This window comes from Lycium barbarum, chromosome 8 (genome assembly GCF_019175385.1).
Source record: "Lycium barbarum isolate Lr01 chromosome 8, ASM1917538v2, whole genome shotgun sequence".
Classification (NCBI taxonomy): Eukaryota; Viridiplantae; Streptophyta; class Magnoliopsida; order Solanales; family Solanaceae; genus Lycium; species Lycium barbarum.
This window is the reverse complement of record NC_083344.1, coordinates 9,876,705-9,895,621: the sequence shown is the minus strand read 5'-3', so window position 1 is coordinate 9,895,621 and position 18,917 is coordinate 9,876,705. Positions and strand designations below refer to the sequence as shown.

At 37.4% G+C, this 18,917-nt stretch overlaps 1 protein-coding gene, 1 long non-coding RNA gene and 1 other non-coding gene across 3 annotated transcripts; 2 read left to right on the top strand and 1 right to left on the bottom strand.

Annotated features, from left to right (window-relative positions):
* Positions 1-9,551: 9,551 nt before the first annotated feature.
* On the bottom strand, positions 9,552-9,621 carry TRNAK-UUU (transfer RNA lysine (anticodon UUU)). The gene has a single exon. It is a non-coding gene; the product is annotated as a tRNA-Lys (tRNA).
* Positions 9,622-10,607: 986 nt separating this feature from the next.
* Positions 10,608-11,072, top strand: LOC132604992 (uncharacterized). Its single transcript, XR_009568956.1, has 2 exons — positions 10,608-10,738; positions 10,870-11,072. It is a non-coding gene; the product is annotated as an uncharacterized LOC132604992 (long non-coding RNA).
* A 5,459-nt stretch (positions 11,073-16,531) lies between these two features.
* On the top strand, positions 16,532-17,452 carry LOC132607672 (pentatricopeptide repeat-containing protein At3g22470, mitochondrial-like). The gene is made up of 2 exons (XM_060321760.1): positions 16,532-16,678; positions 16,793-17,452. The coding sequence occupies exons 1-2, from the start codon at positions 16,532-16,534 to the stop codon at positions 17,450-17,452; spliced, it is 807 nt and encodes a 268-aa protein (XP_060177743.1).
* The last annotated feature ends 1,465 nt before the right edge of the window (positions 17,453-18,917 follow it).

Here is an 18,917-nt window from a genome sequence, read left to right as displayed (position 1 = left end):
TGGTTGACCCACAGAAGATTGAGGTTGTTCGTGATTGGGGCAGACCTACTACAGTTTCAGAGGTTCGGAGCTTTGTTGGTTTGGCTATTTACTATCGATGATTCGTTGAGAAATTTTCTACTATAGCATCTCCTCTTACCAAATTGACCCAAAAGGATGTTCCTTTTCAGTGGTTGGATGAGTGTGAGGTGAGCTTCAGAAAGCTCAAAGCCTTGTTGACTTCAGCTCCCATTTTGACTCTTCTCGTGAAGGAAGAGGGTTTTACCGTGTATTGTGATGCTTTGATGTTGGGTCTTGGTTGTGTCCTTATGCCAAAAGGGAAGGTCATAGCTTGTGATTCCAGGCAATTGAAGGTGCACGAGAAGAACTACCTTGTTCATGACTTGGAGTTAGCGGCGGTGGTGTTTGCTCTGAAGATTTGGAGGCACTATCTCTATGGTGTGCATTGCGAGGTTTTCACTGATCATAAGAGTCTTCAGCATATATTCAACCAAAAGGATTTGAACATGAGGCAGCGAAGATGGTTAAAGTTACTCAAGGATTATGATATGTCTATCCTTTATCATTCGGACAAGGCCAATATGGATGCGGATGCCTTGAGTCGGAAATTAGTGAGTATGGGTAGTCTTGGTTGTCACCCGATTGGGGAGAGACTTTTGGCTAGAGAGGTTTAGAGTTTGGCAAATTCCTTGGTTAGGCTTGATATTTCTGAACCTGGAAGGGTTCTTGCTTATGTAAAGGCGCGTTCCTCTTTGTTGGAGAAGATTCAAGCTTAGCAATTTGATAATCCAAAGTTGTGCAAAATTCGTGATAAATGGTTGAAGGGGAAGGCTCGTGAAGCAAAGCTTGATGAAGAAGGGGTTTTGAGGATTAAAGAATGAGTGTGTGTGTGTGCCTCAGACTGGTGATTTGACTACTTAATTATGGAGGAGGCCCACAGCTCAAGGTATTCTATTCACCCTAATGCTATGAAGATGTATCGAGATCTAAAACAACATTGTTGGTGGTGTAGCATAAAGAGAGATATTGTTAATTTTGTGTCTAAGTGTTTGAATTGTCAACAAGTGAAGTATGAACATCAAAAACCTAGTGGGATTTATCAGAGGATGCCCATTCCTGAGTGAAAATGGGAAAGGATTGCCATGGACCTTGTGGTAGGGTTGCCACGGACTTTGGGTAAGTTTGACTCCGTTTGGGTAATTGTGCATCGTTTGACTAAGTAAAGCTCATTTCATTCATGTTCAGACGACTTATGCTTCAGAGAAGCTACCTAAGATCTAAATTTGTGAGATCCTTCGTTTGCATGGAGTGCCCATTTCCATTATTTCTGATAGAGGGACTTAGTTCACCTCTTACTTCTAGAAGTATTTGCAAAAAGAGTTGGGTACGTCGCTTGAGTTGAGCATAACATTTCATCCCAGACTGATGGTCAGTCTGAGCGTACGATCTAGGTCGTGGAGGATATGTTGAGAGCATGCGTGATTGATTTTGGTGGTCATTAGGACCAATTCTTACCTTTGGCTAAGTTTGCTTATAATAACAGTTATCATTCGAGCATTGGGATGGCCCCGTTTGAGGCCTTGTATGGTAAAAAATGTCGATCTCCCGTCGGTTTGATTCTTTTGAGGTGATGCCCTGGGGTATGGACTTGCTTAGAGATTCGTTGGACAAAGTGAAGGTTATCCAGGCGAAGCTTCTCATCGTTCAGACTCGGCAAAAGAGTTAGACGGACCGGAGAGTCCATGATTTAGTGTTTATGGTGGGTGATCCGGTCTTGCTTAAAGTTTCACTCATGAAGGGTGTGATGAGGTTTGGAATGAAATTGAAGTTGAGTCCTCGTTACATGGTCCTTTTGAGATTATTCAAAGAGTTGGAGATGTTGCGTATGAGTTAGCACTACCTCCTGGTTTGTCGAGTGTTTATACGGTGTTCCATGTTTCTAGGCTCAAGAAGTATGTTTCGGACGGTTCTGATGTGATTACATGGGATTCAGTGATGCTTGATCAGGATTTGTCTATTTTGGACCGTCAGATTCGCAAGATGAGATCCAAAGAAATTGCTTCTGTGAAGGTTCAGTGGAGAGGTCATCCGGTGGAGGAGGATACTTGGGAGACCGAGTTGGATATGAGGGCGAGTACCCTCATCTTTTTTATGCCCCAGGTACGTCTTTTCTCTTTTCTTGTCTTTGATGTTCGAGGACGAACATGTGTTTTAGTAGTGGATAATGTAACGACCCGTTAGGTCTCTTTGATTGCTTTCATATTTCTTCATATTTTGCCCTTGTGAAACCGCCCTTTTGCTTGTTGTCGGTATTTGCTAAGTTGGGTAACCTTTAAGTGTTAGGTTGACTTTAGGCATCTTTGGGGGCTAATTTCATCCTTTGGGATTTTCGTCGGTTCCATTAGTTTCGGAACGTCGAATATAGGCTGTTTGAGTGTTTGGTTCAGTTCCCGAGGGTCTTGGGGGCATTTTGGTCATTTGGTTATAAAGTGGGATTTTACCCGTTCGGGGTTGACTTTGTCAACAAGACCTCTTTTGGGAATTTCAAGTGCGCGGATGAGTTTGTAGCGCATTTTACATGTGTCTACATATTTGGTTTGTGTCAGGGAGGTTCCGGGAGAGTCTCGGGATTTCAGAGAACGAGAGCCAAAACTAGATTTTTCTAGTTTCTGGTGTTATGCGCAAGCACGTGTTGGTTCCGCCCCTGCGGACACTCCCCAGCGAGCGGAGGCTCACAGGAGCGAGAACTAGTGAAGTTGTGCATAATATGCCCCTGCGAGAAATTCCCCGCAGGAGCGCTCACGCCCCAGCGAACCTGGCCCCGCCGGTGCGGGCCAGGATATTTTGGTGGACTTTGCCGAGGCAAAGATTCATCTACCGGTGTGGGTGCGCCGGGGCAAACTTAAGTTGGTAGGGGCGGGAATCACTTAACAGAATGTGGGTTTTAGGGTGTTCACCCTTTAGTCTTTCCATTCACAACCCCGAAGTTTGAGAGCATTTTTAGAGGAGAAGTGAAGGCATATCAAGAAGGATTCGTTGGGTAAGTGTTCTAATCCTATAATTTGGTTATTCCACCTAGTAAGATCATAATCCATGCTTAGAATGTTGAATTTTAGGAGTAATAATGAAGGGTTTGGAACCCAACTTATGAAATTGGGGTTTTAGAAATTGAACATGATTTAGTGATTATTTATGGATGATTTTCGGAATATAAGTCTTATGAAGTATAGATATCATGATTCTAGGCTCGATTTACTGTTTTTGCCCTTTTTGGCTTGGAATCCTAATTTTAGGGCTTATTTTAGGGGTTTTGGAATATGTAGCAATATGGATGTTGTTAGACTCATGTTCTAACGTATATTACGAATTTGACTAGATTTTGTGCGTTTGGAGTCCTTTAGTGATGGCAAGAGGACCTCGTGACTCGAGATTCGACACTACCAGGCATGTTCAGACCTTGTACCTTTTCTTAGTCGTGTGTGTTGGATTAAAATTAACCTAAAAAGGGGAAATTGGGCGAATTAAGGGGGTTCCGATACTTGTCAGGTGACGAGCACTAGCATCGGATACCGGTTATCATGTTTGGGTATTTTTGCTATTTCAATTGTATAGTTGGTTTGAATGCCATGTCTGGGCACTAACTGATAGAATAGTATGATCCTATGGAATTGTGATTGGGGTCTGATGCCCGTACTTATGCCTCTTGTTATATTTTTCTATCTTGTTTTTTTATGTGCATATCACTCATATATCCTCATTGTAATAAAATAACTAAAAATGTGAGGCCTTTATGATGTTGAGAATATCTTTTGATGGTTTCCATGCTTACATTCTTACTTATGACTTGGAGTATGCCATATTCATGCTTTACATATTCATGCATATGATTCGAGGATACGATTGTGAGTCTGATGGGACCTTGTTCCGGACAAGTGATGACATTGGCACATGATATTGGTACTTGAGCCCGGTTGGCTAAAAGACAGGTTACTGAGATATGATATGAAATGATGAGGCCACAATCCGAGAAAACTACCGGAGCGGTGGTATATGGGCCTCATGAGCCCCCCATGGGTCACGATGTCGTTCATATTCGACCGTGTATATATCGGGATGTGGAAACAAAGGACTTGCATTGCATTTCATCGTATTTGCATCTTATTTATCCATTCTCGTGTTGATATTGTGACTGTTTTGGTTTACTTTGCCTTATTTGGTGGTATACTGGTTGTGGTTTAGTTGTTATTGTGATCCTATTTTACTTGGACTAATAGCGCACAAGTGTGGTTAGAGCATTCGTAGGCCAGCCCTCGTCTCCATTCTGGAAAGGATCGGTCGACAATACATGTTGAGTACCTGTTGTTATTTGTACTCATGCTACACTTGCTACACCCTTTTGTGTGCAGACTCGATCCCTAGCACCAGTGAAGGCCGTGACTACCAGGTTCCCCGTTAGAGCTTCGTTCGAGTGATTAGGGTGAGCTTCCGGATCCGAAGATGGCCTCAGATTCTATTCATCTGTCACTCCTGTCTTCAGATAATCTTTATTGTATTTTCAGACTATTTTTCATATTCTAGTGTCCTTGTTATCATGTGACATCAGATATTTGGGAAAGCTGTAATAATTATTCAAATACTATTTATCTAAGCTTCTTAAGACTTATGAAATGACTTGTATGCCTTATTTTTCGCACTTAGATTTCCTTTTAATTATGGTTGTATTGGATTACTAGTACGGTGGGACTAGTGCCATCACGACTTAGGATTTTGGGTCGTGACAAAAGGCCGACAGCATCCCGAGATCCACTTGTGCTAGGACTAGAATCTGCACACAACAAGTGTAGCGTGAGTATGAGAAACAATGTGTACTCAGCATCGTGGACCGACCCTAACCAAAACGGAGACGAGGGTTGGCCTAAGATTACTACTTCCACACTTAACCGCAATTAGTCCACAAAAATAATATTCAGAATACTCTCAACAATATCAGTTTATAAGCCTAGATGAAACCTTCTAAACCACAAGTCCGTCAAGGTTCCAACTAAGCATTTAAGGTAAATAAGGCAACAACTCAAGCAAATCATAACCAAGTAGTCAATGAGGTAATATGATAATGAAATGCAATGCAATGCAAGGCCTTTTCCATCCCAGTACACACAAGTTCAAATATTAATGAATCGTGACCCATGGGGGACTCGCAAGTGATAAGCGGTGATTTCACCACTTATTCTAGTCTCTTTATCTTAGTTTTTGTATCCTTTATTGATAATATGAGGATATTTATGGTGTGTATTGCTATTCTCTCAGGTACATTGAGTTATAAAGAGAATTGGGATCAAACCAAGTGAAAAACAAGTCAAAAAGCGGCCAAATTGAAGAAATGGCAAAACTGGACAGTTTTGCAAAAACTGTGCAAAACTGTCCGATTGACAGTTTTGCAAAAACGGGGCAGAGTTGCAAATCCCAAACTTATGGGCTGTTTTGGTCATATTTTGATGTGAGAAAATTGGGCAACTATAAAAGCAAGACTTGGGCAAAATATCTATCATCTTTGGCCACATTTCAAGCTTGGAGCTAGGGTTGATTATCAACCACACCATTGGAGGAGAAGATTGGAGCACTTGAATGATAAATTTCTTAACCCTTTCTTCAAATCCTTGCTTGTATTGTATATCTAGTGTGTAGTATTCCATTTCATTACTTGAATCTTATTTATGAAAATATTCATTGTCCAAGTTTTGGATTGAACTCTTGTATTGCTTATGTATTGAACAATTTTTATTTCTAATGAAGTGGGTTAATGTTTTTCTAGCAACTCTGCATGCTTTAATGTCTCTTAATGGTTGCAAACATTATTTGTGCCTAAGTACTTTTAATTTGCTTGAGAAAGAAAGTGAAAGTTAGGAAAAGAGTTAGATAGCAAGGATTTGGGTCATTAGATCCATCTAATAACTTGAGCTAGAGATAGGATAGTTAACTTGAGGTTGAATTGATTGTGTTTAACATCACACTCTAAGGCTTGAGAAAGCTTAGAGTAAAATTCATTGATTTGGTTGAGAGACTTTCAATGAGATTTTAGAAATCATTATCTATTAATGTAAACCCGCTCATAGTTGTAAAATTGTAAAATACATTGGATCATTACTTGAGAGTAATTTCTCTTGTTTTCCTTTGCTTGTGAGGCCATTGGTCATTTTACTTGATTTCTAGGTTAGTTTTATCTTTGTTAGATTTTAAATCAACAATCCAAATATTGAAAAAGTGTTTGGCTTAGCTTAGTTAGTGATAATTCCTTACTTGTTTAAATCACCTTTATATTGTTCCCTATAGATTCGACCCCGACTCATAGTTGGGTAAATTATGTTGCGACGACCGTGCACACTTTCTCTTTGACAAGTGGATTTGAACGTTATCAATTTTGATCCATATACCAACCTGGAATTATTTGCCTTCGGGTTTCCTAGCCTCTTAGGCTTCCAAATCATACAACACAGCCCGTAGGCTCACAATACCTCTCACTTGGCCAATCTGGCTCATATCAGTAGCATCACTCCATCTGGAACCATTTACCCTTGGACCTTACATATGTATCCTCAAATGCTTATGAGATACAATAAACAACATGAATATGGCACGCACAGTAGTAAGAAATCAATCTAAGCAATACAGAATCAATCTTTAGCTCTTTTCCACTTTTAAATGAGTATTTAGGAGTGATAAGAACACATAATCACAATGAGACAAGTAATAAGCATATAGATAGTAAATAAGGGACCTCATATCCCAATCACAGACACAAATCAATCTATGCTATCAGTTAATTCCCAAAGTGTGACATTCAGACCGGACTATACGATTGAAATTGCACAAATACCCTTATCATGGCACTGATACCCAATACAAGTGTTCTTCACCTCACAAGTATCGGAACCCCCTTTCGTTACCTAATTATCCCCTCTTATTAGTCCAATTTAAACCAGCCATGACGCTTAAGGTTCATAGTCTCAATATGCTTGAAATAAGATCACAATAATCACAGTAGAGCCTTGCCTTTCCATAGAGCCTCCGAACTATCTCAATCTGTTATAACACATATTATACATGAGAATACGAGTCAATAGATACCCATATTGCCTTACAAATGATTCGGGTCTAGAAAGTCAACCCCAGAACCCCGTTCCAAACTTGAAGGTCAAAACCGTAATTTTATTGTAAAATCTGGTTCAATTAGGTCAAATTATTATTCTACGGATTCATACCAATCCATTGATACCCATATTAGTATACTTTAGTTCTGAACCCAAAAAGTCACCCAAAATAGGATTCCGAGCCACAAAGGGCAAAATAGGAAATTCAACCCAAAATTAGTTTACCAATCATCTATGGAGTCTAGATACCAACAACCAACCAAATCCAACATCAGTTTCGTATTAATTGAAGAAATTCTTATTTCAAGCCTAGGGTTCATAAACCCCTAATTTCCCACTCCTAAATCATGATTTCTAGCATGAAAACTCTCAATAATCCATGATATAATCGAAATACAAAGATTAGGAACTTATCCAATAGATGAATCTTGCAATATCTCTCAAAATTACCTTAAATCAAGCTCCCAAATGCCAAATATGTGAATGAGAAGTCTAATTTCGAAATGAGGTCTTAAATGAATTCTGACCAGCGATTTCCGATTTTGAGCTCATATTTCCGCACTAGCGGACTTTGCATCTCCGAACAGACCCTCGCAGGTGCGAGAAACAATAAAATATCCAAGGACGCAGGTGCGACCATTTTTCTGCAAAAGGGGGCACACATGTGAGCTGAAAGTCGCAGCTGCGGCCCGCCCAAAATCTCTCTTCCTCGCACCAGCTGCCCACCACACGCAGTTGTGGCCTCGTGGGTGCGAGACACCAGAAACTCGCAATTCCAACTCTAGTTCAAACTTAGGCCCGACACCCGAAACTTATCTGGAACCTCCCGAACCTAAACCAAATATGCAAACCACTCCTAAACTACGCTACGACTCACTCGCGCCTTCGGAATTATCAAAAGAGGCCATCTTGACACGGTGTTGATCGAGGTCAACTCCAAATCCCTTAAAACTGGATTTCCAACAAAATGATCAAAATACCCCCTAGCCCGCGGGAACTGAACCAACTACCCAACCAAGTCATAATAGATATTCCAGACCTAATGGAATCGACGAAATTACCAAAGAGACTCATTTACCCTCATGGTGACTTTGGTCAATCAAACACTTATAAACTTCTACAATTCTCATTTTCTCACCCAAATCTCATCTGAATACCACGGGAACCGCTCCACCTATCCTCACAAGTCAAAAATACTCTAATGAAGCTAGGGGAAGGGTCAATAGGGGTAAAATAGTCAAAATATCCAAACACGATTTTGGATTCAGACTTGTATTCGTATTAGTGGATTTGTACTTGTGACTTCCACGTTTTGGGGAGTGTGTCAGACTTAGACATATTTCTATCTATATATGATTAAGACTTAAGTACCTTGGTTATTTTGACTCTACTTCCGCATTTACTTAATGTTATCTTGACTTGTATGGTTTTGGGGTTTTGCCTAAGGGTTGGGTTTGGAGCTCTCAGGGCACAAATGGGAATTTGGGTCGTGACACTTTATTTTGGCCAGTTCATTATGACCGGTCTCAATAATTATCATTAAATTACTAGTTGTTAGTAAGACTTTAATGTTTGTAAATATAAAACAAAAAAATCAAACTAAACTGAGCTAAACCCAACCGATAGCCTTCTGAAATGCTTGGTTTGGTTTGATTTAATTATTAAAAATATGACTTAATTAATTTAATATTGATTTTAACCAAAAATCAATCAAACCGAAGTACCGAATCATGAACATTGTTAACAATGATAATGCCACTAATTGACCAAATTCAAATCAATAACCTTGTGTAGTGTTTGGTTTGATTCAATTTTAACTGTTAAAAATTGACTAAATTAATTTAGTTGTTTTTAAAAAAAATCAGTTTCGGATACATCCGACAATCCGAATCAATCCACACTATTCGGATGGTCAGATTTCATATTTTGGATATTTTGTTCGGATAAGGGTTATGTTTTAAAAAAATTGGATATACAAATTGCTACAATTTTAAACCAATCTTACCTAAAATCCAAAATACATGGATATATATAAAAGGTTACACTTTCATTTTAGATTATTAGGCATTTGTTCGGGATTTCAATTTATTTTGTTGATGATTTCAGTCTATTATGTTGATCATTTTCTTAATGAACTTTATTATAAATTGGTTGATGAAGATCATGAACTAGGTGTTAGGTTGTGCCTTTCGGTTTATCTGACATTTGTTTGAGATTTCAATTTATTTTGTTGATGATTTTGTCCAATAAACTTTATTAGACATTGGTTGATAAACATTATGAACTAAGCTAAGCATCCAAGGTTAATTTGGATTCCATACTCATACCAAATCATAAAGATTTCCTAACAACAACAACAATGCCTCAATAACAAGCAGGTATAATTTGTGAAAATAGCATTTTCACCGTCTGTGGGGATCGAACCCACGACCACGTGGTTAAAAGCCGCGCTCTACCACTGAGCTAAGACGGCTTGATGACCCTTATAATCAACCAATTAATTAATAAGTTATCTATGCAGTGTTAAATCCAAATCATCTAAAAGAATCAATCCTAACTACACTGAAATCAAAACACTTTAGAGTCGATTGATTGCTATCTAGAAAATGAATAACTCATATACTAGAACCAAGACTAAAGTCATAAGCGACCGCCTAAAGTTGTTTGCATCTTTCATTTGGACACTTCAACAAAAAAAATTCCTATTAGACACTCCAACTATATCAAATATATACCTAAGTAAACACCTCACACTGATTTGGCACAACAAGTGAAATGCACATGCTATTGAGCTCATGCCACTGTTTTAATTTATTTTGTTTTGCGGTCTTTTTTTATTAAAAAATAAATCCCTTTCTTCTTTATCATTTATTTTTGTTTTCATACCCCCTTCTCCGCGAAAATCTATTTAATCATTTTTATCTACCATTAAATTACTCATTAGCTTTGTCCTGTATCTTGTATTTGTGTTAAACAATTCGCTTATTATATATAAATAATTTATCTAAAACTCATTAAATTCATTTTTCTAGAATCTAGGAACTTTAGACTCAAGATTTTATCTTCATTTATGATACTTTATAAAAGATGCCAAGTTCAAAAGAGCCCGGAGGTATTCTGTCTAAACAAAAAGCAAGAATCCACTTAAATAACATATAATATTATATAGGCATACTTACCAAAAACAAAATTATATAGGTAGGTACTTGATTGACATTGTGTCTTATTTTTTAGCAAGTAACTTAATATTACAAGATTACTAGCGTTATTTAATATATAGGAAGTAATTTAATTGTTAAAAGATTACTAGCCAGATTTAAACTAATGCCATAATTTCATTTGTAATTTTTAGCAAGTAATTTAAATATTATAGATTTACTAGCCTTATTTTAGCTGATACCATAATTTCATATTTTTATTCAAGCCCTATATAAGAGTCCTAAATGACATCAACAATTCGTACTTTCATATCATACAAGAGTACTTTCATATCATACAAAAGTACAATAGTGAAAAAAACATGAAGAGCTGCATTATGCTTTTTCTTTTCTCTATGGCATTATTTTTCACTTTGTTTGACCCTTCGCTAGGTATGATTTCTTCTTCAATACATATGCAATTATTATTATTTTTCTACAAGTATGTCTTTGAATGTTTATTGTCATCATTCATCTTTTTAGGCGTATTGATTAATATGAGTATTCTCATTCTTTTATATCAGGTCAGCAATTTTGCCCTGGAACCTTCACGGCTAATGACACATGTACTAACATTAGTTGTGGCAATCTGGCTCTATTTCACTGGCCAGCAAGTAAGATGCCTCATAGTTGTACTTGTGCTGCTGCAGGAAGTAATCAAAGCCTTTGTACATGCCAAATAGTTTGTTAAGCAAATTAATGGAAAAAGGTAGTTATTATTGATGTTGATTGATGAGTAATCATACATTTGAATTGAGTTATTTAAAATAAACAGAAGCAATAGTTATTTCTATGATATATATATATCTATTTGTACTATTCTACAAGTGTGAAATCTAAAAGTTAAAAGTTGAAAGACCAAAATAGCAATCAAAAGTTGAGCGATAATTTTTCCCTTCAAACAAGCATTATCGAAAGAACGTTTTTGTGAAAAAAATATAAATATTCATTGTATAAAGATAACAAAAAAAAAAAAATAGAGAAACAAAAAAACAGAGAAAGTGAAATGTGGGTTGCAACAAATATGGGACAGTTCGGATGGTTAGCCTTAAATAAGATAATTTAAACCTTTAATAAGATCATATATCAACAATTCTTAAGAAATATGTGCTAAAGCTCAATCAATAGTTGAACACCCAATTACAAAGAATAAGAAAGACGCGTGTCAAAAAATGTAATAATTGATTATATAAGTCGTTACTATCCCATATATCAACATGCATTGTTACATCTTCAAGAAAGTCATTAGGTACCCACCTAAATTATCAATAAAATTATCTCATTTAGGGGAGGAAATGATCCACTTTCCATAAACATTACCATTAGCATTTAGATCAATATACTATCCAAAACATTACCATTACAAAATTTACTTTCGATCAATTTCACTTTATCTCACAGTCGTTGTTTAGATTAGTAAAGGAATGAGTTGTAGCTAGATGGTAATATAGGAACTTTCTTGGAAAATATAGAGAAATACCATTAAAATTGCAGTTCTTACAGGTAGGTTAATTTCTTATTTATATACTACTAAAAACATGAATTAGCCACGAAATTGTTTTGTAGCTAAACTACAAATCCATCGCTAATCCTATTTAGCGACGGATTAGTGACGGATTATCATAACATTCTGTTGGCTAAGAGACAATTAGCGACGGATTAGTGAGAAACTTCGTAGCTAATTCAAGTTCTTTTCATCCTATTAGTATTAAAATCTAATAGTATGTAGGATGGCAAGTGCTTCACACACTTGATCAAAGGTCTCATGTTCAAATTTTGAGAATTGAATCACCTTTGGTAGAGAGCGTTTCACCTCTAAAGTGAGGCTTCCGACTCAAATCTAGGTTAATTATTGGATCTCAAAGTGGATATCAAATATTGTGTGGAAAACAAAAAAAAAACTTCCTATAATCATTCATAAAATTATATTTTATTTTTTGCAAGTTTCGATTAAAATGCACCTCCTGTTGTTTTGTTTTTTTTCCTTTAATAATGTTACAACTCAACTATTGATTAATATTGTCATGTCAGATTTTTTCTGATGACACATCTAGTTGAATGATTTTATGAGAGAAAAGGCTAAAGTTGAGTGATTTTATTGATAGGTATAATACCCAAACAGGCCCTCAAATTTGGCCTCGGCTGGCAAGTATGCCCTCCAACTTTGGGTGTATACAAGTAGGCACTTCAACTTGTCTCCATTTTGTCAGCTGAACACTCTAACTTACAAAATGATCATCTAGACATCTCAACTTGTATAAAGTACACCTCGAATATTTATGTGTCACGTCAGCATTTGTGTTTGCGTGTTCAACTTTATACAAGTTGAGGTGCCTACTTGTGCACACCCAATGTTGGAGGGCATACTTGCTAGCTGAAGCCAAATTTGATGGCCTGTTTATGTATTAGGCCTTATTGATATGTAACAAAGTTCAATGACTTTGCTACATAATTGCTCAAAGTTGAGTAATCTTTTGAGTATTTACTGTCACGACCCAACTAGGGGCCGCGACGGGTACCCGGAGCTAGTTACCGAGCACCGCTCGCTCTACTACTCATCTTACTCATTTAATGCTCTTTTGCAAATTTTTATACATGAAAGTATAAGAAGACATATTTTGTATAGAAACATAAATGCTTTATATTCATTTGCCTCTCGGCCATCAAAATAATATATATATAATAACATCTTGTGAGACCATCTAACCCACACTGCGTATCTACGAGCCTCTACTGACATACTGTATATATGGACGGAACAACACTCCGTCGTGCCCAAAATATGCATATGCCAAAAGAATGACCATAAGCACCTCTGAACAATGGAGTGCTCTCTATCAGCTAACACCCACTGAGGATCTGGGCCAAGCTCACCTCCCTGTCTACCTGTGAGCATGAACACAGCGTCCAAAGAAAACGGACGTCAGTACGAATATTGTACTGAGTATGAGAGGCATAAACAATGAAGAAAGACATCAATAATATAATGAGAACATCAATATGAAACATCTGGATCTGAATGACAATCATAAGGGAAGTAATGCATGCTGTCTTACTCATACTCATCATCATGTCATATATGCATAATATGCAAGCTGCCCGTCCATGTCGGAACGGTGTGATAATCAATAACATTAGCCCGCGTCCAGGCCTCCCGTGTCCGGGGTACCATCTCATGCTGCCCACTAGTGGTGTCTGCCCATGCCAAAAGGTCATGGTGTATCCGTATAGCTGCCCGCCTAGGCGGTGACTGCCCGGCCAACTAGGCACGGTGTGAAATGCTCATGTCATGCTCATTATAAAATACTTATAGTAATATGCTTATCATCATATGCTTATCTTATCATAGTACGTGCATAAGGCTCAAGATCAGCTTTACTCTATCGGGGTGACGTAAGGTCGTGATCCCCTGATCCCATTATGTAGCCATTACTGACATTCTGCCTCACCTTGAAGGAACTAGCACATAAGGTGAGTGTAGGCAATAAATAACATCATTATCATTATAGCATCATCATACCGTATCTCTTATCTTATATAGACATTTATGAATATAGGCTTTGAACTTTCCGGAAAATGGGAACTCATGAAGAGGAAAGGAATTCATGCTATAGGATTCATGCCATTAGAAGGAAAGGACTAGCCTCACATACCTTGGTTGTTTAACTAGGCTATCGCTCACTTGTTCTCCTTCGATATCACGTAGTTACCTTCATGAGAGAATTCGAATTAACATTAGTTAATTGACTACAAGAACGCATCGTTAATTCTAGGAAAAATTGGGCAGCACTTCCTTTGTTTATACTACTTTTCCCATGTTCTATATCAACTCCCAACATTCACAATACTACTCACAATATCACAATCAACAATCATCATTTATGTATATTTAGCAAAATCCACCATTTTCCGCCAATTTTCCCATATTTCTCCTTATAACTCATCTTTGTGTTTTCACGCATTTAATACTTGTTTCATGATATAAACATCATTATAACGTATTCATAATCACAACTCTTCAACTTTCATGATTCAATTCCACTATCATTCAATTATGTCACTATTCACTCAGTAATGACCCACTTTCTATGTTCTTCTACATTTCAAGTATCTAAGTCTTCCAATACCTTAAACAACATGAAATGATCATGAAACTTACCTTGGATGATGGTTGAACAAGTCTTGAGTTGAAATTCTTCACTTAGACAAAACCCTAGTTCCACCTTCTTTGGAATTCCTTGACTTAGATGAACTATGAGCAGTTTCACACTCTTGATTTCATGAATTTGGGTGTTATTGATCTTGATTTTCACTTGAATTCTTGGTTTGGAAGTGTTTGGAAGTTTCTAGAGAGAGATTGGGTCGTGTAGTGAGAAGGGGAAATAATAAAAATGAACTTGGATCATATTTTTATAAATACAAACCAGTCCCGATGCCATTATACGGTCCGTATAATTGACCGTAAAACTGACTCAGTGATCACCCGTTTCTGTGTCAACTTGACGGTTCATTTGACGGGCCGTATAAATTTATACGGTCCGTATAATCTACCGTAAAACCCACTTTTCCTCAACTTCTTTCTGTGACACTTTAACGGTTCATTATACGGTCGTAAAACCATTTTACGGTCCGTATAACCTACCGTATAATTCGCCAGTTCACTGAGTCTTATTTTGTCACTTCGTTTAATCTCCGATCCTTACGGGACCTTCTTAACAATTGTTCAACACCTCGATACCAATCAAATGAACGTTACCACTCGTCTCCACAACATCGTATACACTATATCCTTGTAAGCCTATTCACTGTACGCTTAACGGGAAAATTTCCGGGGTGTAACATTTACTCCAAACTATTTGATCAAAACAGGGCAACATATACAAAATCAAGCTGACAATTTTCGTGCGAAATGAAAGACTACTCCTCTGTAAATTTTTACTTATCTTGTATTGACTTGACATACCCCTAAGTAGGTATAAATAAAATAATAATTTTATTATATCACCTCTAATTATTACTATGTGATCTAATGATTGAAATTAATAACATACTTTAAAAGTTATGTAGCCATAATAACTCCTGTACTCCCGTTGTCCCAATATGTGGCACACTTTTCTTTTCAGTCTGTCCAAAAAAGAATGTCATCTTTCTATATATAGAAATAATTTAACCACATATAATTAATGCTTGTTTTGTACCACAAATTTCAAAAGTCTTTCTTTCCTTTTTAAACTCTGTACATAATTAAATAATGCCATATAAATTGAAACAGAGAGAATAATAATTTAAATTTACCCTCCAAGTATGGTTTATAGTTAAAATTTACCCTCAACATCTATCTATCTCTATACCCTAACCAAATACACACAATAAATATGCTGCAAATTTTTATGATATGGCAATCCAATGTGGCAATTTTTTTTGATGTGATGTGGACTTTCATCCATTAAAGGGCAAATATAATAAGTATCCAAATGGAAAGGGCAAATTTGATCCCAAACTTTAATGGAGGGTAAATTTAAACTATAAACCATACTTGGAGGGTAAATTTGACCCTTTACAGGTACAAAATAATAAACTATTTCTTAATATTTTCAAATTGAATAAGTAAAAATGTATTTTTAGACAAGTAAAAATGGGGGGAGGGAGTACAATAAAACACTACAATAGAATAGAATGTGGACATTAGGGCCCACCAAAATCGAACACCACTTTTGACATCTGCTCAGAATTCTTCCAGCAGTTCAGTAAAGAGGAGTAATTCTGGAAAACAAAAATCACTGCAAGAGATTCCTTATGAATTGAAGATGAAGATGATTTCTCTGTGTTACTTTTGCAATGATACTCCATTTATCTCTTTCTTTGCCATTTCTCATTTTTGTTCACCAATTGCAATTAGAGATTTTTCTTCAACCTATAGTAATAAAATCCATTTCAGTAAATGCTAAACTTGGGTTAAATACAAAAATTGAGAACGTCAAGTGTTTAGATGCAGGTGCGACTCTCTTTCATCAGATGGTTAGGATGCAGCGTCTTCCTTCTTTTGTCGACTTCTCTAAATTATTTAAGACTATGCTAACTATGAAGCATTACTCTAATGTCATTTCTCTTTTTCGAGAAATGCAGTAATTGGGTATCCCTATTAATGGATTCATCTTGAGTATCGTCATTAATAGTTATTGCCTGATGCATCGTGCTGATTCTGCATTTTCTGTGTTAGCCATTCACTTGAAGAATGACATTCCATTTGATGTTGTAACTTTTACGACCCTAATTAGGGGATTATTTGCTGAAAATAAGGTCAAAGATGCGGTTGAATTGTTCAAGAAGTTGGTGAGAGAGAATATTTGTGAGCCTAATGAAGTCATGTATGCAACCGTCATGAATGGGCTCAACAAAAGTGGCCATACTTGAAAAACATTAATTTTGCTCCGGTTAATGGAACAGGGGAACGCTAAGCCCAACGTATATACCTACAGCATTGTTATAGATGCCCTTTGTAAAGATGGAAACTTAGATATTGCTATCAACCTTTTGAACGTGATGAAGATGAAAGGCATTCCTCCAGACATAGTCACATATGGTTCATTGATTGATGGTTGGTGTAAGCTTAGTCAGTGGGAGAAGGTTAGGTCTTTGTTCTCTGAGATGGTGAACCTTAATATTTATCCAGATGTGCGCACCTTCACCATGGTGATAGATGGACTATGCAAAGAAGGAAAAGTCGAAGATGCCGAGGAATTAATGAAACACATGGTCGAAAACGGTGCAGAGCCTAATATATTCACCTACAATGCAATAATGGATGGATATTGTTTGTGTGGACAACTGAATAGAGCGAAGAGGGTTTTTGATTCCATGAAAGACCAGAACATTGAACGTGACATTATTAGCTATAACATATTAATAAATGGATACCGTAGGGAAAAGAAAATGGATGAGGCCATGCAATTGCTTGGTGAAATTTCTCAAAAGGGAACAAAACCTGATATCTTTACGTACAATACTATTTTGCAAGGTTTATTTGAAGTTGGAAGAATTGGCGATGCAAAAAAGATTTATGCCGAGATGCTATCTGCGGAGTCTGTACCTGATTTATACACTTAGGGCACTTTTCTCAATGGTTATTTTAAGTATGGACTTGTTGAAGAAGTTGTATCACTCTTTAATAAGTTGGGAAAAAAAAGAGAAAATGCAAATATTGTATTTTATAATGTTGTCATTAATGGATTGTGCAAAAATGGCAAAAATGAATTTTAACAATTGTTCAACACCTCGATACCAATCAAATGAACGTTACCACTCGTCTCCACAACATCGTATACACTATATCCTTGTTAGCCTATTCATTGCACGCTTAACGGAAAAATTTTCGGGGTGTAACATTCTTCCCCCCTTTTGGAACATTCGTCCTCGAATGTTAAACACTCGGGATTCTATAAAAATTTCGCCAGAGTTTCCCCTGTAATCTGGCACTACTGACCTGTCACAGCAACCCATAATATCATCGCCTCACAGGGCTACATCACAATGTCAACACATCTATGGCCACACACGACCAAAAACATAAAAATAAAGCATACATACCTCATATCTTCGACGTTTCATCTTGAATCTCTTTCGGGGATTGGAACAAATGGGGGTACATAGATCTCATCTTCTCCTCTGCTTCCCAAGTCATTTCTTCCCGGTTGTTGTTCCGCCATAGAACTTTGACTGAAGCAACCTCTTTACTCTGAAGCCTTCGCACTTGCCTATCTAGAATAGCAATAAGCACTTCTTCGTATGTTAGCTTCTCTGTCACCTGCACATCCTCTACCGGAACTATTCTTGTTGGGTCTCCAATGCACTTGCGGAGCATCGAAACATGGAATACTGGATGGACCGATTCAAGCTCCGAAGGCAGTTTCAATTCATAAGCTGTCTGACCCACCTTATTAATGATTTCATAGGGTCCGATGTATCTAGGGCTTAACTTCCCTTTCTTTCCAAATCTCATCACCCCCTTCATCGGTGACACTTTCAGGAACACCCAATCGCCAACTTGAAATTCCAAGTCTCGTAGGCGATTGTCTGCATAAGACTTTTGGCGGCTTTAGGTTGTTAGCAATCGATCTCGGATCACCTTAACTTTTTCTACCGCTTGCTGAATCAATTCGGGGCCTATCAATTGTGCTTCTCCTGTTTCAAACCATCCAACTGGAGATCTACATTTCCTTCCATATAAGGCCTCGTATGGAGCCATTTGAATGTTGGAATGATAGGTATTGTTATATGCAAATTCAATTAGCAGTAAGTGATCATCCCAACTTCCACCGAAATCCAGCACACATGCTCGCAGCATATCCTCTAAGGTCTGAATAGTGCGCTCGGCTTGTCCATCAGTCTGCGGGTGAAATGCCGTGCTAAGCTTTACTTGAGTGCCAAGACCTTCTTGAAAAGACTTCCAAAACTTGGTTGTAAACTGTGCCCCTCTATCTGTGATAATGGCCAAAGGAATTCCATGAAGTCGCACAATTTCCTTGAGATATAACCTCGCATAATCTTCGGCTGAGTAGGTAGTCCTAACTGG

Bases quoted from the DNA above. Each gene is read 5' to 3' on its own strand.
- LOC132607672 (XM_060321760.1), top strand. From the start codon at position 16,532: ATGCATCGTGCTGATTCTGCATTTTCTGTGTTAGCCATTCACTTGAAG. The intron at 16,679-16,792 runs GTGAGAGAGAAT...TTAATGGAACAG, and splicing joins TTGAATTGTTCAAGAAGTTG to GGGAACGCTAAGCCCAACGT.